General features: G+C 54.2%; 1 protein-coding gene across 6 annotated transcripts in view; it reads right to left on the bottom strand.

Moving 5' to 3' along the window:
• The window catches only part of ERBB2 (erb-b2 receptor tyrosine kinase 2), a 43,414-nt gene that overhangs the window by 18,373 nt on the left and 7,978 nt on the right, over positions 1-17,063 (bottom strand). For 3 of the 6 annotated variants that reach the window (XM_032163487.2, XM_058445312.1, XM_058445311.1), the window contains exons 1-7: positions 10,883-11,137; positions 3,784-3,935; positions 2,386-2,599; positions 1,469-1,603; positions 1,040-1,108; positions 720-835; positions 440-581 (exon numbers count right to left, since the gene is read on the bottom strand). In XM_032163487.2, the coding sequence (XP_032019378.1) occupies positions 440-581; positions 720-835; positions 1,040-1,108; positions 1,469-1,603; positions 2,386-2,599; positions 3,784-3,935; positions 10,883-10,955 (901 nt within the window). In that variant the 5' untranslated portion in view covers positions 10,956-11,137. Of the gene's footprint in view, positions 1-439; positions 582-719; positions 836-1,039; positions 1,109-1,468; positions 1,604-2,385; positions 2,600-3,783; positions 3,936-10,882; positions 11,138-17,063 lie in introns of those variants that run through there. The other 3 variants (XM_032163488.2, XM_058445310.1, XM_058445313.1) reach the window with 2 other exon arrangements.

Below are 17,063 nucleotides of genomic sequence, written 5' to 3'. Positions count from 1 at the left end.
AACGAAAGGTAAAACTGACCTCGCCAGACTATAGAATAAAAGCTAACATTTAGGAGCACTTAGTACATACCAGGCACTGTTCTAAGAGCTTTATAAATATTAACTCTTTCAAATGTTATAACCATCTTATGAGGTTGGGACTATTCTTGCCCCCATTTGACTGATAAGGAAACTGAGGCACAGCAAGAGGGTCACGTGCCTACTAACTGATAGAGCTGGGTTTCAAACCCAGGCAATCTGGCTCCCAAGTCTGGGCTCTTAGCTGCCTCTCCTTACTGCCACCTGCTCCACAGCTGTTCAAAGAACAAGGCAGTTGGGCAGGAACTGTCATGACCAGCTCTCAAAGCAAGATGCAGACAGTGCTCCCCATATGCTCCCATTTACAGAAAAAAACCTCCCCGCCAAAACGATGAAAACTGTGTTTCTCCCTGGCACTCACAGGGACAGGCAGTCACACAGCTGGCGCCGAATGTATACCGGCCCTCGGGATTGGGCATGGACTCAAAGGTGTCTGTGTTGTAGGTGACCAGGGCTGGGCAGTGCAGCTCACAGATGCCACTGTGGTTGAAGTGGAGGCAGGCCTAGGGGGACAGGTGGCTGGTTTCCACTGCGCTGTTTTGCCCTGGTGTGCCAGGGGCAATAGGGCAGTACTGGGCAGGGTGCCCACCCCTTGCATCCTGGGGGATAGGGCACATTGGGCACAAAGCAGAGGCACATACCAGGCAATCAGAGTGCTTGGGGCCCGTGCAGCCGGCAGCACACTGCTCATGGCAGCAGTCAGTGGGCAGTGGCCCCTTGCAGCGGGCACAGCCACCGGCACAGACAGTGCGCGTCACTGTTGGGCAAAGGGCAGGATGAGGGCTGAGTGGTGCCCTGGGCACCAGACCCTCATCAGCATCACCTTCTAGGGAGACTACCTGCCCCAGGGAAGACATCCCAAGCCTGTTATCCCACCCCTCCCATGTCACCTGTATGACACCTGCATTCCACCAGGCCCCAGCCCTCCCCTTCCCTGACTCCAGGCCTCCCTGAGACTCACGGCTCTGACAATCCTCAGAACTCTCCCCCCAGCAGCGGGAGCCCTTACACACCGGAGAACAGGGGTGACCTGAGGACAGAATCAGAGACAGGCAGTGAGAGAGATGTCTAACAGCGAGAGGACGGGTTAATAACGGAGAGAGGCACAAACAGCAGCAGAGGCCACGAGGCCAACTGCACAGCAAGGGAGGGACCCAGACAGGCTGAGAGGCCCCCAAACCAGAGGCACAACCTATAAGCAGAGGGAGACAGGACAGAGAACCCCAGAGATGAAGAGGCACAGAGAGATGGCAGGAGGGATGGAGAGGGAGGAAATGGGTGGTGTAGGCAGCTGGGGCTGTGGCGGGCAGGCACTGGGTTGTAAGTCGGGAGTTTGGGGCTGGGGTCAGGCTGTCTGAGAGAAGAGGCAGCAGGGAGGGGCATGGCTTACAGGCCCGAGAGCGGTTGGTGTCTATCAGTGTGAGAGCCAGCTGGTTGTTCTTGTGGAAGATGTCCTTCCACAAAATCGTGTCCTGGTAGCAGAGCTGGGGGTTCCGCTGGATCAAGACCCCTCCTTTCAAGATCTCTGTGGGGTGAGCAATGATCAGAGGACCGTTTCCCCTTCTGTCACTTTCTGCTTCCCTTGGGGCCCTCCTGCCTTCTAAAAGAAGAGCAGGCCTTTTAAACAACCCCCAGATTCCCCAGGGAGGAGAGAAAGATATCTTCACCGTCTTTGAGCCCCACCACCACCACACCCGCAACAAGAACAAAACGAGAGCCAGGGAGGAGTGAGTTGTCCATGCTAGGTCCAGATGCTCACGTGGACCGCAGCTTTCTCCTTCCCTCTCACCTCTACTCTGGGCATGCTGCTTGGTGGTTAAGGGACTGTGGAGTCTGAAACTCAGCCCCATCACTCACTAGCTGTGTAACTTTTGGCCCTTATATCTGCAAGCCTCAGTTTTCTCATATGTAGAATGAGAATAACACTGATTCTTTCCTGACAGGACTGCAGCGTGACTGAAATGGGCCATGCGGGCAAAGCACCTGGCACCCAGACTCTGGGGCAGAGTCAGCTCCAGGGCCAGCAAATAGTTACACAGGTTGTTCACTGTGCACTTCACTCAGCCAAGTGGGGGCAAAAACCCAGCCTGCATTCTCATGATTGAATTATGTGTGCTGACGCAAGCTGCAACTTCCTAGGAAGAAGGGGAATCTTTTTCCAGTCTTCTGAGGGCGTCTTCCTGGGCTCTGCCTGCGTCTGCCCAGAAGGACACCATTTCTAATGCACACAAAGCCTCCCCCTGGTTAGCAGTGGCCCTGGTCAGCTCTGAATAACCAAGAGAAGGTTTCAATGACGGTGAAGGCCACCTGTGAGGCTTCGAAGCTGCAGCTCCCGCAGGCCTCCTGGGGAGGCCACTGTGACAAGGGTGGTATTGTTCAGCGGGTCTCCATTGTCTAGCACAGCCAGGGCATAGTTGTCCTCAAAGAGCTGGGTGCCTCGCACAATCCGCAGCCTCTGCAGTGGGACCTGCCTCACTTGGTTGTGAGCGATGAGCACGTAGCCCTGTACCTCCTGGATATCCTGGGAGGGAGAAGCAGGGTGGGGCTGAAACAGGAACACTGCCACCCCCCGGGCCTCCCTGGGGTTCCCCCAGTACTTGGAGATCTTGGGCAAGGCCCCCAGCCACTGAGCAGTCCTGTTCCTGCTTAAATAAAACGATAAAATGGAGATAAAGATCACGCCCCACCTTGCCTCACCAGATTCTTATATGATCAAGAAAGATAATGGTGGGGGGGCACTTTATAAACTCTGAACAGGTGCCCTGCCCTCTCTGTATCTCAGTTTCTTCATCAGTGAAAGCAAAGGCCTGGATGGGATGGCGTCTGCAATTTTTTTTTTTTTTTTTTGAGACGGAGTTTCACTCGTGTTGCCCAGGCTGGAGTACAATGGCACAATCTAGGCTCACCGCGACCTCCATCTCCCAGGTTCAAGCGATTCTCCTGCCTCGGCCTTCCCAAGTAGCTGGGATTATAGGCATGTGCCACCATGCCCAGCTAATTTTGTATTTTTAGTAGAAACAGGGTTTCTCCATGTTGGTCAGGCTGGTCTCAAACTCCCAACGTCAGGTGATCTGTCCGCCTCGGCCTCCCAAAGTGCTGGGATTATATGCATGAGCCATCGCGCCCAGCCGGCGTCTGCAATTTGACAAACCAAGCATGTGGCCCCACTCCAGGGTCCGTGGACATGATCTAGCAGCTTGGTTTCCATTCTCTCTCCTGTTCATAACCTTTTCACAGACATTTCTCTTTTGAGCTTCACAATTGCTCCCAACATACAGATAGGGAAACTGAGACCCAGTGAAGCCAAGGGGGTATAGGCCACATTCATAGGGCTCGTCAGTGGCAGAACTGGGCCTGTAATCCACCTTTCTCACCAGCCCTTTCTGCTGCTGTAGGTGGGACAGGGATAGTGGCTGGGGCAGGTGGACAGGGGACATGATCATGCTGGCAAGAGAGCACAAGATTTAGCGGAAACACAGATGCATCCCATCCAGAGATGACCTTGGCCAGCCACGTTATAGAGAGAGTCAACTGATTCTGCAGTAAAATGAATGGGGGTTAGACGTTAGAAAGGACTTCCTGGTTGAGAAACCACAACAAGAGAGGAAACAGAAGGGCAGGGCACCTTCTTCTGCCACCCACCTGTAAACAGAGGGCTCAGCCCAGCTAGAGGCAGGGCCTGGCTGGGTTGCCCACGGGCCTCACCTGCAGGAAGGAGAGGCTGGCATTGGTGGGCAGGTAGGTGAGTTCCAGGTTTCCCTGCACCACCTGGCAGCCCTGGTAGAGGTGGCGGAGCATGTCCAGGTGGGTCTCGGGACTGGCAGGGAGCCGCAGCTTCATGTCTGTGCCGGTGCACACTGGCAGGAGGGAGCAGATGGGTCAGAGGACACTGGCGGGGGACCTTCTCGGACCTGGCCACCCCATCCAAATTCACTCCGAGTCATGCCACCTCAGATAGGCAGAAGCCTGACTGAAGGACCCCTCCACCCATATCCCTTGCACACTGCAGGTGTAACAGCAGGAGAAAGCTTGTGTGCTTGGGAAGTAGAGGGATTTCAGGGGAAAGGCTTCTTCTGACTAGGCCCACCCTGTGCATTCAGAGGCTGCCCCAGCGTGCCAGCCCTGGGGAGCTCGCCCGCCAGTACAGGGTGTTGGCTGGCAAAGAAAGGCTTCCTTTGTCCCAAAGGCACAACTCAGGGCAAAGGGGTAAAAATCCCCCAAGAGCGGCGATGACGAATCATGAATCTTCTGGATACCCCCTGCCCCTCTCCCAAGCAAACAAACTCGGTGCATTCTCCCTATGCCATTCCAGCACACCCACGTGCTAACCTCCTGGCAAGGGATCCACACCCCCGTAATGCCACCCAGAGAGTGGGGAAGGAGGGTCAGCTGGAGTTGCATCTGGGGCATGGGGCAACCAGGGCCCTGGTCATTGCAGAGACCTCTGGGAGTCCCCCATGAAGAGAAAAGGAGTGTCAGACTCCAGTTGTGGGCATCTGGACCCAGACTGCAGATCCCAGGCCAGGGTGAAGCATGCGCCAAAGGTTCCTGCGCTGGCACCTTCACCCTGGCCACCTCCTCAGGGCAAGACTCCAGAACCAGCTGGCAGAATCTGTGCCACGAAACTGCTGCCACAAAGGCACTACGTCAGCCCTGCATACCTGCCCAGCGCCAGCCATCAGCCATGGGGCATGGGGCTGAACTGCCACACCTGGCCCACCTGGACCCCAGCCTGGTATCCCTGAGACCAGAAATGCCCACTAAGGCCACGAATACTAGAGGGGGTAAAGCACCCTTGGTGAGGGGCTCCGGGGTAGCAGCTCACACCGGGCCTGCTGGCAGGGGGAGATGAAAGTGCCCAGTTGAACTTGTTTTTCTGCACTGGTGAGATGAATCACCTGGCGTGTCTTGCCCTGGAGATCAGAAGGGTGGGGGCAGAGGGCACCCTCAGGCCCACAGGTGCCTGAGCTGCCCAGAATTCCTGCCGGTCACTGCTCCGCCTCCCACAGGCTACATGCAGATTCAGGGACAGCACAAGGGCCAGCTTGGGCTCTGACACCAGGGGCACTTCTCTCCCAGCAACTTGGAGCCTAAGGTCAAATCCTAGGGGGTAATACGAGGTACCCCCTGCGTTCAGAGAGCTGGGAGAGGCTGGTAGGGCGAGCCCCCAGGTTCCCTGCCCGGGCCAGTGGCCAGTGGCCACAAACTGGTGGTCTCCTAGTGATACCCAGAGTGGCCTCTATTCCCACCTCTCTAGGCAGATACGGACAAAGAGGGAGGAACAGGAGGGAGGAACAGAAATAGAACTCAAGGGTCCATGTCCCTGAGGGAGGCCTCCCCACTCCATGCCTCACCCACTTGCACCCCCTCCTCTTCCCCACGCTTCCTCCCCCCAACAGACTCCCAAGAGCAACAGGAGCTGGGGGTGGCAGGCCAGGCCCAAAATAACGCCCTGCTGCCAGGACCTCCCCCGGCCTCAGCCCTTCAGCTGCTTTATAGACACAGCTGTCTGCAGGCTCAGACCCCAGGCCCTGGCCCAAGCCCAGGGTCCCCACAGGGCTGGGGCAGGGGCTGACTCCACCCCCTGTAGCCCTTTTCAAGGGATACCAGCTGTGGCCGCCAGGCAATAGGAAAACAACAACAATGGGGAGTGGGGGCTGCCATAGTAACTGAGCTGAGCACCTACTGTGTGCCTGGCAGGCACTCTGGGTGGATCTGCATAACACGCTCCAGAGACTGGGGCTGCAACCTCCATCTTGCAAAGAAGACAACTGAGGCTGGCAGGGGTTAGCTCTCGCATCATAAAGCTTGTGAGCAACAGGCAGGACTGGAACTCAGGCCGGCCTGCCCTCAGATCCCACCTTCCTTCCACTAGGCCTAACTGCACACACACAAATCCACTCCACACCCCACGCCAACATAAATACACACTAATTCTCCCGATGCCACCGATAAACACCACAGGCTCTAGGGAGGGCAGGGTGGCTGGGCTGGGTTGGGCTGGAGGGTCAGAACGGGTGGTAGCCCCACCCCACTAGCGAGTTTGTTTACCTGATTTGTGGCCAATTTGAGTCTGATTAAGAATCTTGAAGTGTTTGCAGACAGGTGGTAAAATTGGTACCCTGAGAACGGTTCCCAGGGAACTGGAGGCTTGCTGGCTAACACCCCCACCAGCCTACATGAAGTCAAGAAGGCCTTCCTGACACCTCCCTCCCACTCTCCCATCTCCTTACCATTGTCCCCATATCTGCCCTGTCCCACTGATTTTCTTTTTTTGAGACGGAGTCTCGCCCTGTCGCCAGGCTGGAGTGCAGTGGCTCAATCTCGGCTCACTGCAACCTCTGCCTCCCAGGTTCAAGCAATTCTCCTGCCTCAGCCTCCTCAGTAGCTGGGATTACAGGCGCCTGACACCACACCTGGCTAATTTTTGTATTTTTAGTTGAGACGGGTTTCACCATGTTGGCCAGGCTGGTCTTGAACTGCTGACCTTGTGATCCATCTGTCTTGGCCTCCCAAAGTGCTGGGATTACAGGCGTGAGCCACGGCACCCGGTCCCCGTTAATTTCCTGGGGGGTAGGTCCTAATTCTACCCAGGAGTGTCCTTGTCTCCAGGACCCTGCCCCTCAGGAACCCCAACCTCCAATTCTCCAGAGCAAAGACAGTATGAGGCAGGACCAGCCACAGGGAGCGCTGGAAAAGCATCTGCTGAGTGAATGAATGAATGAGTGGATGAATGAAGTCCAATCAAGAGTCTCCGAATGGCCGGGCGCGGTGGCTCACGCTTGTAATCCCAGCACTTTGGGAGGCCGAGGCGGGCGGATCACGAGGTCAGGAGATCGAGACCACGGTGAAACCCCGTCTCTACTAAAAATACAAAAAAATTAGCCGGGCGTAGTGGCGGGCGCCTGTAGTCCCAGCTACTCGGAGAGGCTGAGGCAGGAGAATGGCGTGAACCCGGGAGGCGGAGCTTGCAGTGAGCCGAGACTGCGCCACTGCACTCCAGCCTGGGCGACAGAGCAAGACTCCGTCTCAAAAAAAAAAAAAAAAAAAGAGTCTCCGAAAAAAAGGGACCAGCTGAGGTCATGGTATCCATCTCTCTGCTCAGAGCTGGTCACAGTCCTTCATGTCTCTCTGGACTCTGGCGGTCAGGACTTGACCCCAGTCCTGAGGTTTCTCTCAGGTGGGTTCTCTCCTCCCCACCAGCTTGCAGCCCCAGCTGCTCCTCTTGCTCACGGAAGAAAAGCCAACACTTCCCTTGGTTTCCATGAATACTACGGTAAAATGACCTGTGTCCCCAAAGTTCAGCTCTTCTAGACCCATAATGTCACAGCCCATTCCAGTGACACTTGGATTCCCCGACCACAAACACCTGGTGTATCAGGCCTGACATCAGACCAGGGCCTGGGCCCAGGGTCTTCAGATGAGAACCCTAGCTCGGCTACTCACTGAGTGATCTTGAGCAAGTTCCCAGACCTCCAGGGCAGAAGCTAAATCGAATTCATCTCTATGCCCCGCAGTACCTGCAACTCGGTGAATATTTACTGACCTAAACTTGGCTGTAACAGCTCTTACTCCCTCAGAAGTGGTATATGAGAGTTAAATGAGGTAATGAATTGCGCAGCCACCTGTAAACATCACGAGGCTCTGTAAACATCATGAGGCTTTGTAAACAGAACTTGGACAACACAAACATTCGCTAGAATAATTCTCCCACTCCTTGAAAGAGTACACATCCCTTACCCCACCTCGGCTCTCTTCCCAGGGGGAGGATGGGTGGCCAAACATAAGATGGAGGTGCCACTCTACAGGGGCTTCTCACAGGTGGAGGGCAGGGAAGGGAATCTCTTTCCAGATCATTCCATCGCCCAAGGACAGGGACAACTACCCCGGGCCCCATCCCAGCCCTCCCAGCCGCAACCCCATACTGGCCCCTCACGCTGACACTTCAGCTGTCTCTCTCTCTCGCCCACAGCCCTGTGTCAACGTGGCCTCTGTCCCCTCTTGCCCGCAGCCCCCTGTCATGCTGGCAGGGCCCAAAAGGAAGACAGGAATTGGCTGGACAGGAAGGGAGAGGACTCTGAAGTCAGGAGGGGACCTCAGGGCCCCCCAGCTCAGCCCCACTTTCTACAGCCTAGAGAAGTGGATGGAAAGGTCATTCGCCTGAACAAGAGGAGAGCTTCTCCTCCCATCTGGCCACCTGCCTGCCCCTAAGGCTTTGTTCAACCCATTATTGTTGGCTGGAGTAAGACTCTAACCACCTCTTAATGCCTCCTCATTAGAGTCCAAAAATGCCCTGGACATTACTGGGTAGCTGGGAGCCTTGGATAAGTTGCTTCATTTCTCTGAACTTCCATTTTCTCATCTGTGCAGGATGAGACTGTCGCAGAGATTAAATGAAACCCTGGATAAAAACCTAGCATACAGGAAGTACACCATACATTTCTTAAAAGTTAAGACAAGACAGGTTCATACAGCAGGAATATGGGTAATCCCAAACCACGAGAAAATTAAACATGCTTTGTGTTTGACTTTGGAATGCCACGTATTTTTTCTTTTTACATTTGATCCCTATCTTTTCAATTGTTTTTTCTTGACAAATAAAATGAGTACTTTCCCCAAGTATAGTAAAGAGAGGAGGCTGTTGGAAGAATCATACTGGAATTAAAATATGAAGGAGTTCTGCAAGATTAAAAGGATGCATTTGCTGCAATTTGTAAAACTCATACCTCTAAGAAAGGATCTCAGCAAAATCCTGACCCCTCTGGGGCTCCTCCTAGGCCTCCCCTTCCCCCACATTCCTGCCCCAGCCCTCAGCCCTTGAGTAAAATCTGGGTGCTGGAGGCAGCTGGGTGGTACACTTTTTTTCTGAAACGGGGTCTCACGCTGTCACCCAGGCTGGAGAGCATTTGCGATCACAGCTCACTGCAGCCTCAACTTCCTGGGCTCAGGTGATCCTCCTGCCTCAGCTTCCAGAGTAGCTGGGACTACAGGCACGTGTCACCACATCCAACTAATTTTTGTATTTGTTGTACAGACAGAGTTTTGCCTTGTTGCCCAGGCTGTGCAACGACTTTTTAACCAACTCCTGCACAACACAATCAATAGTGCAGGTTGAGGGGTGAGGACATGAGGAGGCCCCATCCAGAGAACCCAGCCCTCAAATCCAGCTCTGCAGCAACTGCCATTCGCTGATCAACTCCCAGCCCAAGGTGAGGAAGGGCAGCAGCTCAGCCTGACAGCTCAGTATGGCTCACCCTTCTCATCAGAAGATGAGAGGTGAAGATGCCCGCCTGGGAAACAGGGAGGGCAAGGATGTACTCCCTGGAAGAGAGGAACTTTCTTCCTCAGCAAGAAGGCGTGGCCATAGAAGGCTACCTCCCTCTGTTTATGGCAGATCTGGCCCAGCACCTTGAGGGAGTTCCTGCAGAGGACAGAGTTCAGCCTGTGTCCCCAAGTCAGCAGAGAGACTGCTGTTTGGCAACACAAAGCCCAGACACACAAACACAAAGACCATACAACTGAGGAACACCCTGGCATAGACATGCAGAGATAACATGGCCACGCACTCACTCACCGAGGGCCCCACCCCCTCCCCAGACCCCCTGACCTATGGAGACCACCCACGACTCCCAGAACACTTTCATTTTGTCTCCCCTGCAGCCCAGTGACTCAGGGAGCGGCGTCCTTCATTGCTCCAGGTGCACTCATTCATATAGCGATTTCGAATGCATGGTTGGGGGTAGCACTGCCTGGGGTCCCATCTTGACCCCACCACTTACTAGCTGCTACTCAACGTCTTTGAGTCCAGAATGCTGGCAGAACTTCCACTATAGGGGTGTTCTAGGATTAAAGGAGAATGCGTGCAAAACACCACAAACAGTTCCTGGCAGAGTATACCTGGCCCAGGCTGTATGTTAGCTTTTATGATTAATGCACACAGGTGGACAGATGGGTCAGGATACACACTGCCCCTACTCACCCTTCCCCACGCACGCACCAAGGAAAAGGCAGCAGAACAACGCAGCCCTCCTTAGGCCCCCATTTGGCCTATTTCTTAGCTTCCTTCCCTGGGAATTCTCCCACTTTACACCCTAAGAAACTCACCCCCACCCCTCCATGGTCCACGCGCTCCAAAAGTCACAAAACACAGTCCCTAAGCTGGCCCCAATAATCTGCTCAAAGCAAACGTCTCCCCGCCCCCAATCCAGACCCCAGCAAGAGGCCACCCTCCGGGCCACCCTTTCCTCCCCGGCTCTGGTTGGGACAGGTTGCTATGCCACCCTCCACCCCACCACACATACACACACCCGATCCCGCCAGAAGGAGCAACCAAACCAAAATCGTCTGAAGGGGAGCGGGGAGGGGCTGGAGGAGGGGCAGGGCAGAGGACCCCCCCAAGGAATCCAGCCCAGGCCAGTCCGGAGGCGGAGGCTGCCAACTGGAAAGGCTTTGAGAAAGCTTGAGGGGGCTCAAGAAGGGGGGAAAGGCGCGCGCGCGCTCTACGCAATACACCCTTTGCGGGAAAACTTTCTGAACAATTTCAGAGAACTTGTTTGACAAGTTCCCGGAGCCCCTCGGAGCCTGGAAAGCGCCAGTCTCTTGGATGAGCCATCTCGAGCCGCTGCCGTGTAACTGCCCTCTCCGGCCCGAGGGCCCGGCTGCCCTGAGCGTCTGGACTGTCCACAACTTCGGGATGGGAGAGCTCGTCCGGGCCCCTCCGGCCCCGCCGGCCGCGGGACCTCGGCGGGGCATCCAGAGGACAGGGTCCCTCCGCTGCTCCGTCCCCTCCCCACACCAGACCCACCTTGGGTGCTCGCGGCTCCGGGGGGCAAGAGGGCGAGGAGGAGCCCCCAGCCGCACAAGGCCGCCAGCTCCATGGTGCTCACTGCGGCTCCGGCCCCATGGCTCCGGCTGGACCCGGCTGGGAGGGCGCGGGGCGCGGGGCGCGGGGTGCGGCGAGGGGTGGGGGCCGGGCGCGCGGCGCCGGAAAGGGCCCCGTGGGAAGGGGCGAGCGGCTGCCCGGGGGTCTCCCCTGGTTTCTCCGGTCCCAATGGAGGGGAATCTCAGCTCCACAACTTCATTCTTATACTTCCTCAAGCAGCCCTCCTCCTCCACCTCCTCCTCCTCCTGTGATTGGGAGCAAGCGCGCTCCCAGCTCGCCCCCTCCAACTGCATTCCAACAAGTCTGGGAGTGGCAACTCCCAGCTTCACTTTCTCCCTCTCTTCGCGCAGGCCTGGGTGCGTCCCTCCCAGCGCCGGGACGCCTGGGTTGCCTGCAGCCGTTCTCACACTTTTCCTCGGAGAATCCCTAAACGCAGAGGCTAGTGATTCTGCCCTCTCCCTCGGAGTCCGGGATAAATTCCCTAGGCTGCCACTCTTAACACCCTTTTAAGTCTCAGATTTTATCTTAAACTTTCCTGGAGAGCTTGCATCCTATTCCATCCCAAGCCTACTTGTTTTAATATCAAATCATGGTTTTCCCACCACATCCTCTAGTAAAATTGATAGTCAAGGAAGGGGATGTGCTGTGTTTGCCTTGTGGCTTCCAGCACCCCCGGGCATATCTTCTGGAATCTTTGAAGTATCTGAAAAGCATGATCTTAAGAGGTTCTACAAATTTGGGAGGAGACAGTCACATCGAAAGGATTTTTTTTGTTTGTTTTTGAGACGAACTTTTGCTCTTGTTGCCCAGGCTGGAGAGCAATGGAGCGATCTCTGCTCACCACAACCTCTGCCTCCCTGGTTCAAGTGATTCTCCTGCCTCAGCCTCCCGAGCAGCTGGGAGTACAGGCATGTGCCACCACGACCAGCTAATTTTTTGTATTTTTAGTAGAGACAGGGTTTCTCCACGTTGGTCAGGCTGCTCTTGAACTCCCAACCTCAGGTGATCCTCCCACCTCAGCCTCCCAAAGTGCTGGAATTACAACCATGAGCAACTGCACCCAGCCCGAAAGGACTTCTATCTCAATCCTTCAAAGTGCGTCCATCCTTCTTGCTTATTTAAGGAGGCACCCAGCACCCAATGCATTCAAGGTTTCTTCTTTGTCCCTTGCCTTCTATTAGCCTGCTTAATTCCACTTCCCAACCACATTCTATTTGGAGCCCCTGACCCTATTCCTTAGGCCTAGTGGTAGGGGTGGGGATGGAAGGAAGACTTTTTTTTTTTTTTTTTTTTAACAAGATATTGCATGGGACATATTTATACTAACAAATTATTCATTGTTTATCTGAAATTCAAATTTAACTGGGCCTTCTTATTTTTGTGTGCTAAATCTGGCAGTTCTAGTTGGAATGCCCCAGCCAAGAACGCAGCTATACTGGTCAAGAAGGGATCAAAGGCACCTATCAGGGACTGGAGAATGAAGGACACTAGCATCTCTTTCTCTCTTCCCTCCCCCCCATCCCCCACACCTCTTTACAGGTATATACTCGCATTTCTAAACTTGCTTCCATGTGCTGAGCACACTTAAAGCAGGCACCTCTTGTGGGACAGGTTGCTATGCCATCCTAGGGGGTTGAGAAACAGGGGCCGCTGGGACCAAGAGGACCTGGGTTCAAATCTTGAATCTGGCCAGGTGCGGTGGCTCAACGCCTGTAATCCCAGGACTTTGGGAGGCTGAGGCAGGCGGATCACAAGGTCAGGAGATTGAGACCATCCTGGCTAACACGGTGAAACCCTGTCTCTACTAAAAATACAAAAAATTAGCCAGGCATGGTGGCGGGTGCCTGTAGTCCCGGCTACTCAGGAGGCTGAGGCAGAAGAATGGCGTGAACCTGGGAGGCAGAGCTTGCAGTGAGCCGAGATCGCGCCTCTGCACTCCAGCCTGGGCGACAGAGTGAGACTCCGTGTCAAAAAAAAAAAAAAAAAATCTTGAATCTATTCCATATCAGTCATGTGACCTTGGGCAAGTGACTGAGCATCTCTGGTCTCAGTTGGCTCATCTGTAAAACAGCATCTGACATACTATGCCGGGGTTAAAGGAGATAATGCTCTGGAAGCACTCAGGGCAATTCTTGGCACATAATAATTGCTCAATAAATGGTCCCAGATTTAGTTATACTGGGGCAGATCCAGGTTTTGTGGGGCCTGAAGCTTATATAATTTGGGAAACTCTCTTTAAGAAAGTCATACAAAGTTGGCCGAGTATGGTGGCTCATGCCTGTAATTACAGTACCTTGGGAGGCAGAGGCGGGCAGATCACGAGGTCAGGAGTTCGAGACCAGCCTGGCCAATGTGGCAAAACCCCATCTCTACTAAAAATACAAAAATTAGCCAGGTGTGGTGGCAGACACCTGTAATCCCAGCTACTCAGGAGGCTGAGGCAGGAGAATCGCTTGAACTCAGAGGGCGGAGGTTGCAGTGAGCCGAGATCTTGCCACTGCACTCCAGCCTGGGCGACAGAGTGAGACTCCACTGAAAGAAAGAAAGACAGCGAGAGAGAGAAAAGAATGGAATAGAAAAAGACCCTAGCACGGCTGGGTGCGGTGGCTCATGCCTGTAATCCCAGCACTTTGGGAGGCCAAGGCAGGTGGGTCACCTGAGGTCGGGAGTTCGGGACCAGCTTGACCAACATAGAGAAACCCTGTCTCTACTAAAAACACAAAATTAGCTGGGCATGGTGGCACATGCCTGTAATCCCAGCTACTCGGGAAGGCTGAAGCAGGCGAATTGCTTGAACCTGGGAAGTGGAGGTTGCGGTGAGCCAAGATCACGCCATTGTACTCCAGCCTGGGCAACAAGAGTGAAACTCTGTCTCAAAAAAACAAAAACAAAAACAAAAACAAAAAAACCCCTAGCACATTCATATAGTAAGGATAAGGTGGAGTTTTGTACAGGTGTCCGGAGTGATGATGTAAAATTGACTTATTCCTTGGACCGTTGTCACAAACATTCGAGAAAGATTGCTGTGTATGGAACACAGCAGCCCTTCTGGATGGCCATCAATATCCCTCTTTTCTCTTGGGCTGGTGTTAGGGTTAAGGTGAGGATCAGGGGAACTGAGGTAAGCAATTTGCCCAGGATGTCTTAGGGCTAGAGAGAAAAGTTGAGCATGTATCAAAACTGACCCCTTACTCTCACCCCATCATCCAGCCTAGGACCTGGTCAACGTGCCTCTCAGTCCTGCAGCTTACAGCCCTGCGGGAAGAGGTTGGGCTGACCTGGCTCCAGGAGTCACTGGTTTGTCACACCTTGGAGGGCTTGCACCTGGACGAGTGCGCAGGCGGCCTTAGAGGCCATCGGGATGTTAGGATCAGGGTTAGAGGTGTCCTTTCTCCCCAGGCCCCACCCCTGCCCTCCTGTTGTGTCCCGAAAAGTTAGTCCAGTCAGAAAAGCTACTGTGGACCCCATGCTTCATTGGACCCTATTCTGTGCCACTGACCTAGAGCCACATTCCTCAGAACACTGAGTCCCCAAGGCTCCAGAGGAGGCAGGTGTTATCGTTCCCCATTTTGCAGAAGAGGAACCTTGAGCCTTGAGATTCCACGAGCTAAAGGAACTTTCCCAAGGTCACAGAGCAGAGCTGGGAACTGAGCCATGGCGGCTTTGGCTTCACCCATTACCCTCAAGAGCCCCAGTCAAGGGCACCAAGAGGGGAGACAGAGGAAAGAAGTCTGGGTAACTGCAGGTCCCTCCCTCTACAAAGATCCTGCCTTCCCCCCTTCACTCTCCACCCCCGGCCCAGGCAAACCCATCCTCTCTGCATCCCAGATCCCAGGAAGAAACCCGGACTGGCAGACAATGCCCAGTCCCAGTGGGCGGTAGAGAGGGTGGAGCCAGCTGGAGTGGGGGCTGGAGTGGGGATGGGGGGAGGAGCTGGGGTCAGAACTCACGCCCTGGGGAGGAGGCTCAAGCGGGCCGAGCCTCTGAAAGAGAATGAGCCCATTCAGAGCTGGGAAGCCAGAGGAAAAAACCTTGTCTGGTGTCTGATGAGAGGAGAGGAAGGGGGGCAGGGGTGGGAGCTGCTGATTCGATTTCCTCCTTAACTGTCCCTCCAGCAGGGCCTGGCAGGAGAGCCCAGGAAAGAGGATGTCTAAGGGACAAAGACAGTGAGGGGGACCCTCAGGGAAGGGAAGGGGGTGCTGGTGAGAGGGGTCTAGCTAGGGGGCTGGGGAGAGGGAGTGGGAACAGAGTGGGGCTGACTGCGGGACAGAGGGCAGCAAACTCAGATCAGGGCAGATGCATGTGTTTTGCCCAAGACCCCGGCCTGTGGGCAGTGGAGTGACCACTGACACTGAAGAAGCAGGACAGGGCTCTAGCTTCCGAGGGTGACCTCTAAGTCAACAGATTGGGGCTGCAGCCAGCGGCCTGTGAAATGCCAGTCAATCATTGACCAGCCATGGAGACTGGGGGGCACAGGAGACTCGTGTGTGTGTGTGTGTGTGTGTGTGTGTGTGTGTGTGTGTGTGTACGCGTGCACCAAAGTCTCCTCCCTCTACCTACTTCACCAGCCAGCTTGGGGTCAGAGGACTGAAAACAAACAGAAATCGGGAGGAGCCGTCCGGTCCACAGTCCGAGGTCCAGGCCACAAACTGAGGCCTACCCCACAGTGCCTTGAGGCTGAAGCACAGGTTGCTGGGGAAGTGACTGTAGGAATTAGTTCATTGGAAAGAGTTCCTCAGAGTAGGCTTGAGGTGTCCCTTTGGGCCAAAGGAGGATAACTTAGAAGCTTCTGATAGTAAAATTGGTCCTTCCTAGGGGTGGCCTTTGATGAGCACTTTACTTGTATCCTAACCACTGGGAGGCCACTCCCTGAGCCTAGGGTTAGCCCTAGTCTCCAGGACAGCAAAGAGGCAGAGCCAAGCTTGCCAGACACTCTGACCCTGGGCCCCTCTCACCCGCATCTCAGGAATGCAGGCCCGGGCCCCAGGAGTAGCTTTTATCTCTCCCCAGGCTGCTCTGATGAAACAAAAAGCACTCTTCTGTCCTGGGACTCACCTCGCTTTTGTGCATGTCCACAACAGTACATGTCACTCTCATCACTGCCTGCGCAAGCATGGCTGTCAGGGTCTGAGTCTCTGTGCTGCACTGCGTTTGTCCTGGCCATTCTACTGGTGCCCCCATTTTATCTGTGACTCTTTGCTCAGGGAGTAGCTTTGCATGTGGCCTTGAATATAGCTTTGCTTTGCCATCTGCAATAGAAGAGTTGGACAGAATGGTTCCTGGTCACAATATTTTTGGATTTGGTATAGGGACAGTGACCCCTTCAACCCCCACACTTGTCCCTTGAAAGCCCCACTGAGCCATCCTTCTCCCAGATTCTGGATTCCTTGTTTCAGGAGCACTAAGTCTTCCTGCCTGCTCCATTCCACTGATCCACGGGGCCTTTCAGGACATCACTTGCTCACTTGACTTGCTGCTGGAGGTATAGACCACTGGGGTGTGAATGAGGGCATTCTTGCCTCTGACTTTTGGTCCGAGGAAGAGGAGACGAGGAACCTTTGAGAAGCATACAACTAAGGCAATCACAAAGTCTTGATTTCAGGGGACAATTCGTTTCTGATGGTTTCATTCACTGAACCCACCTGGCTGATTCTTCTCTTCCTTTGCCCTTCAAATCCAATCATTCTTTAAGATCTATCAACTCCTCTTTTTAATACATTTATGCTTATTCTACCTCCATCACCAGCTAGTCTGAGTCTCTGTCATTTCTCCTTTGAGCTAAAGCACCAGACTTTGATCACTCCCCCTCCACCAGTGCTACTTTTGACGCCCTGCAATGCCCCCCCCAGCAACAGCAGCCAAAGTAAATGTTTTATTATTATTTATTTTATTTTATATATATATATATATTTTTTTTTTTTTGCCCAGGCTGGAGTGCAGTGGCATGATGTCGGCTCACTGCAACCTCCATTTCCCGGATTCGAGTGATTCTCCTGCCTCAGCCTCCCGAGTAGCTGGGATTACAGGCATGCACCACCACATCCAGCTAATTTTTATATTTTTGATAGAGGCAGAGTTTCTCCATGTTGGCCAGGCTGGTCTC

The sequence above is a fragment of the Hylobates moloch genome, unplaced genomic scaffold (genome assembly GCF_009828535.3).
Source record: "Hylobates moloch isolate HMO894 unplaced genomic scaffold, HMol_V3 SCAFFOLD_10, whole genome shotgun sequence".
NCBI lineage: Eukaryota > Metazoa > Chordata > Mammalia > Primates > Hylobatidae > Hylobates > Hylobates moloch.
Note: the sequence above shows the minus strand (reverse complement) of the source record. Positions and strands in the feature narration are given on the sequence as shown.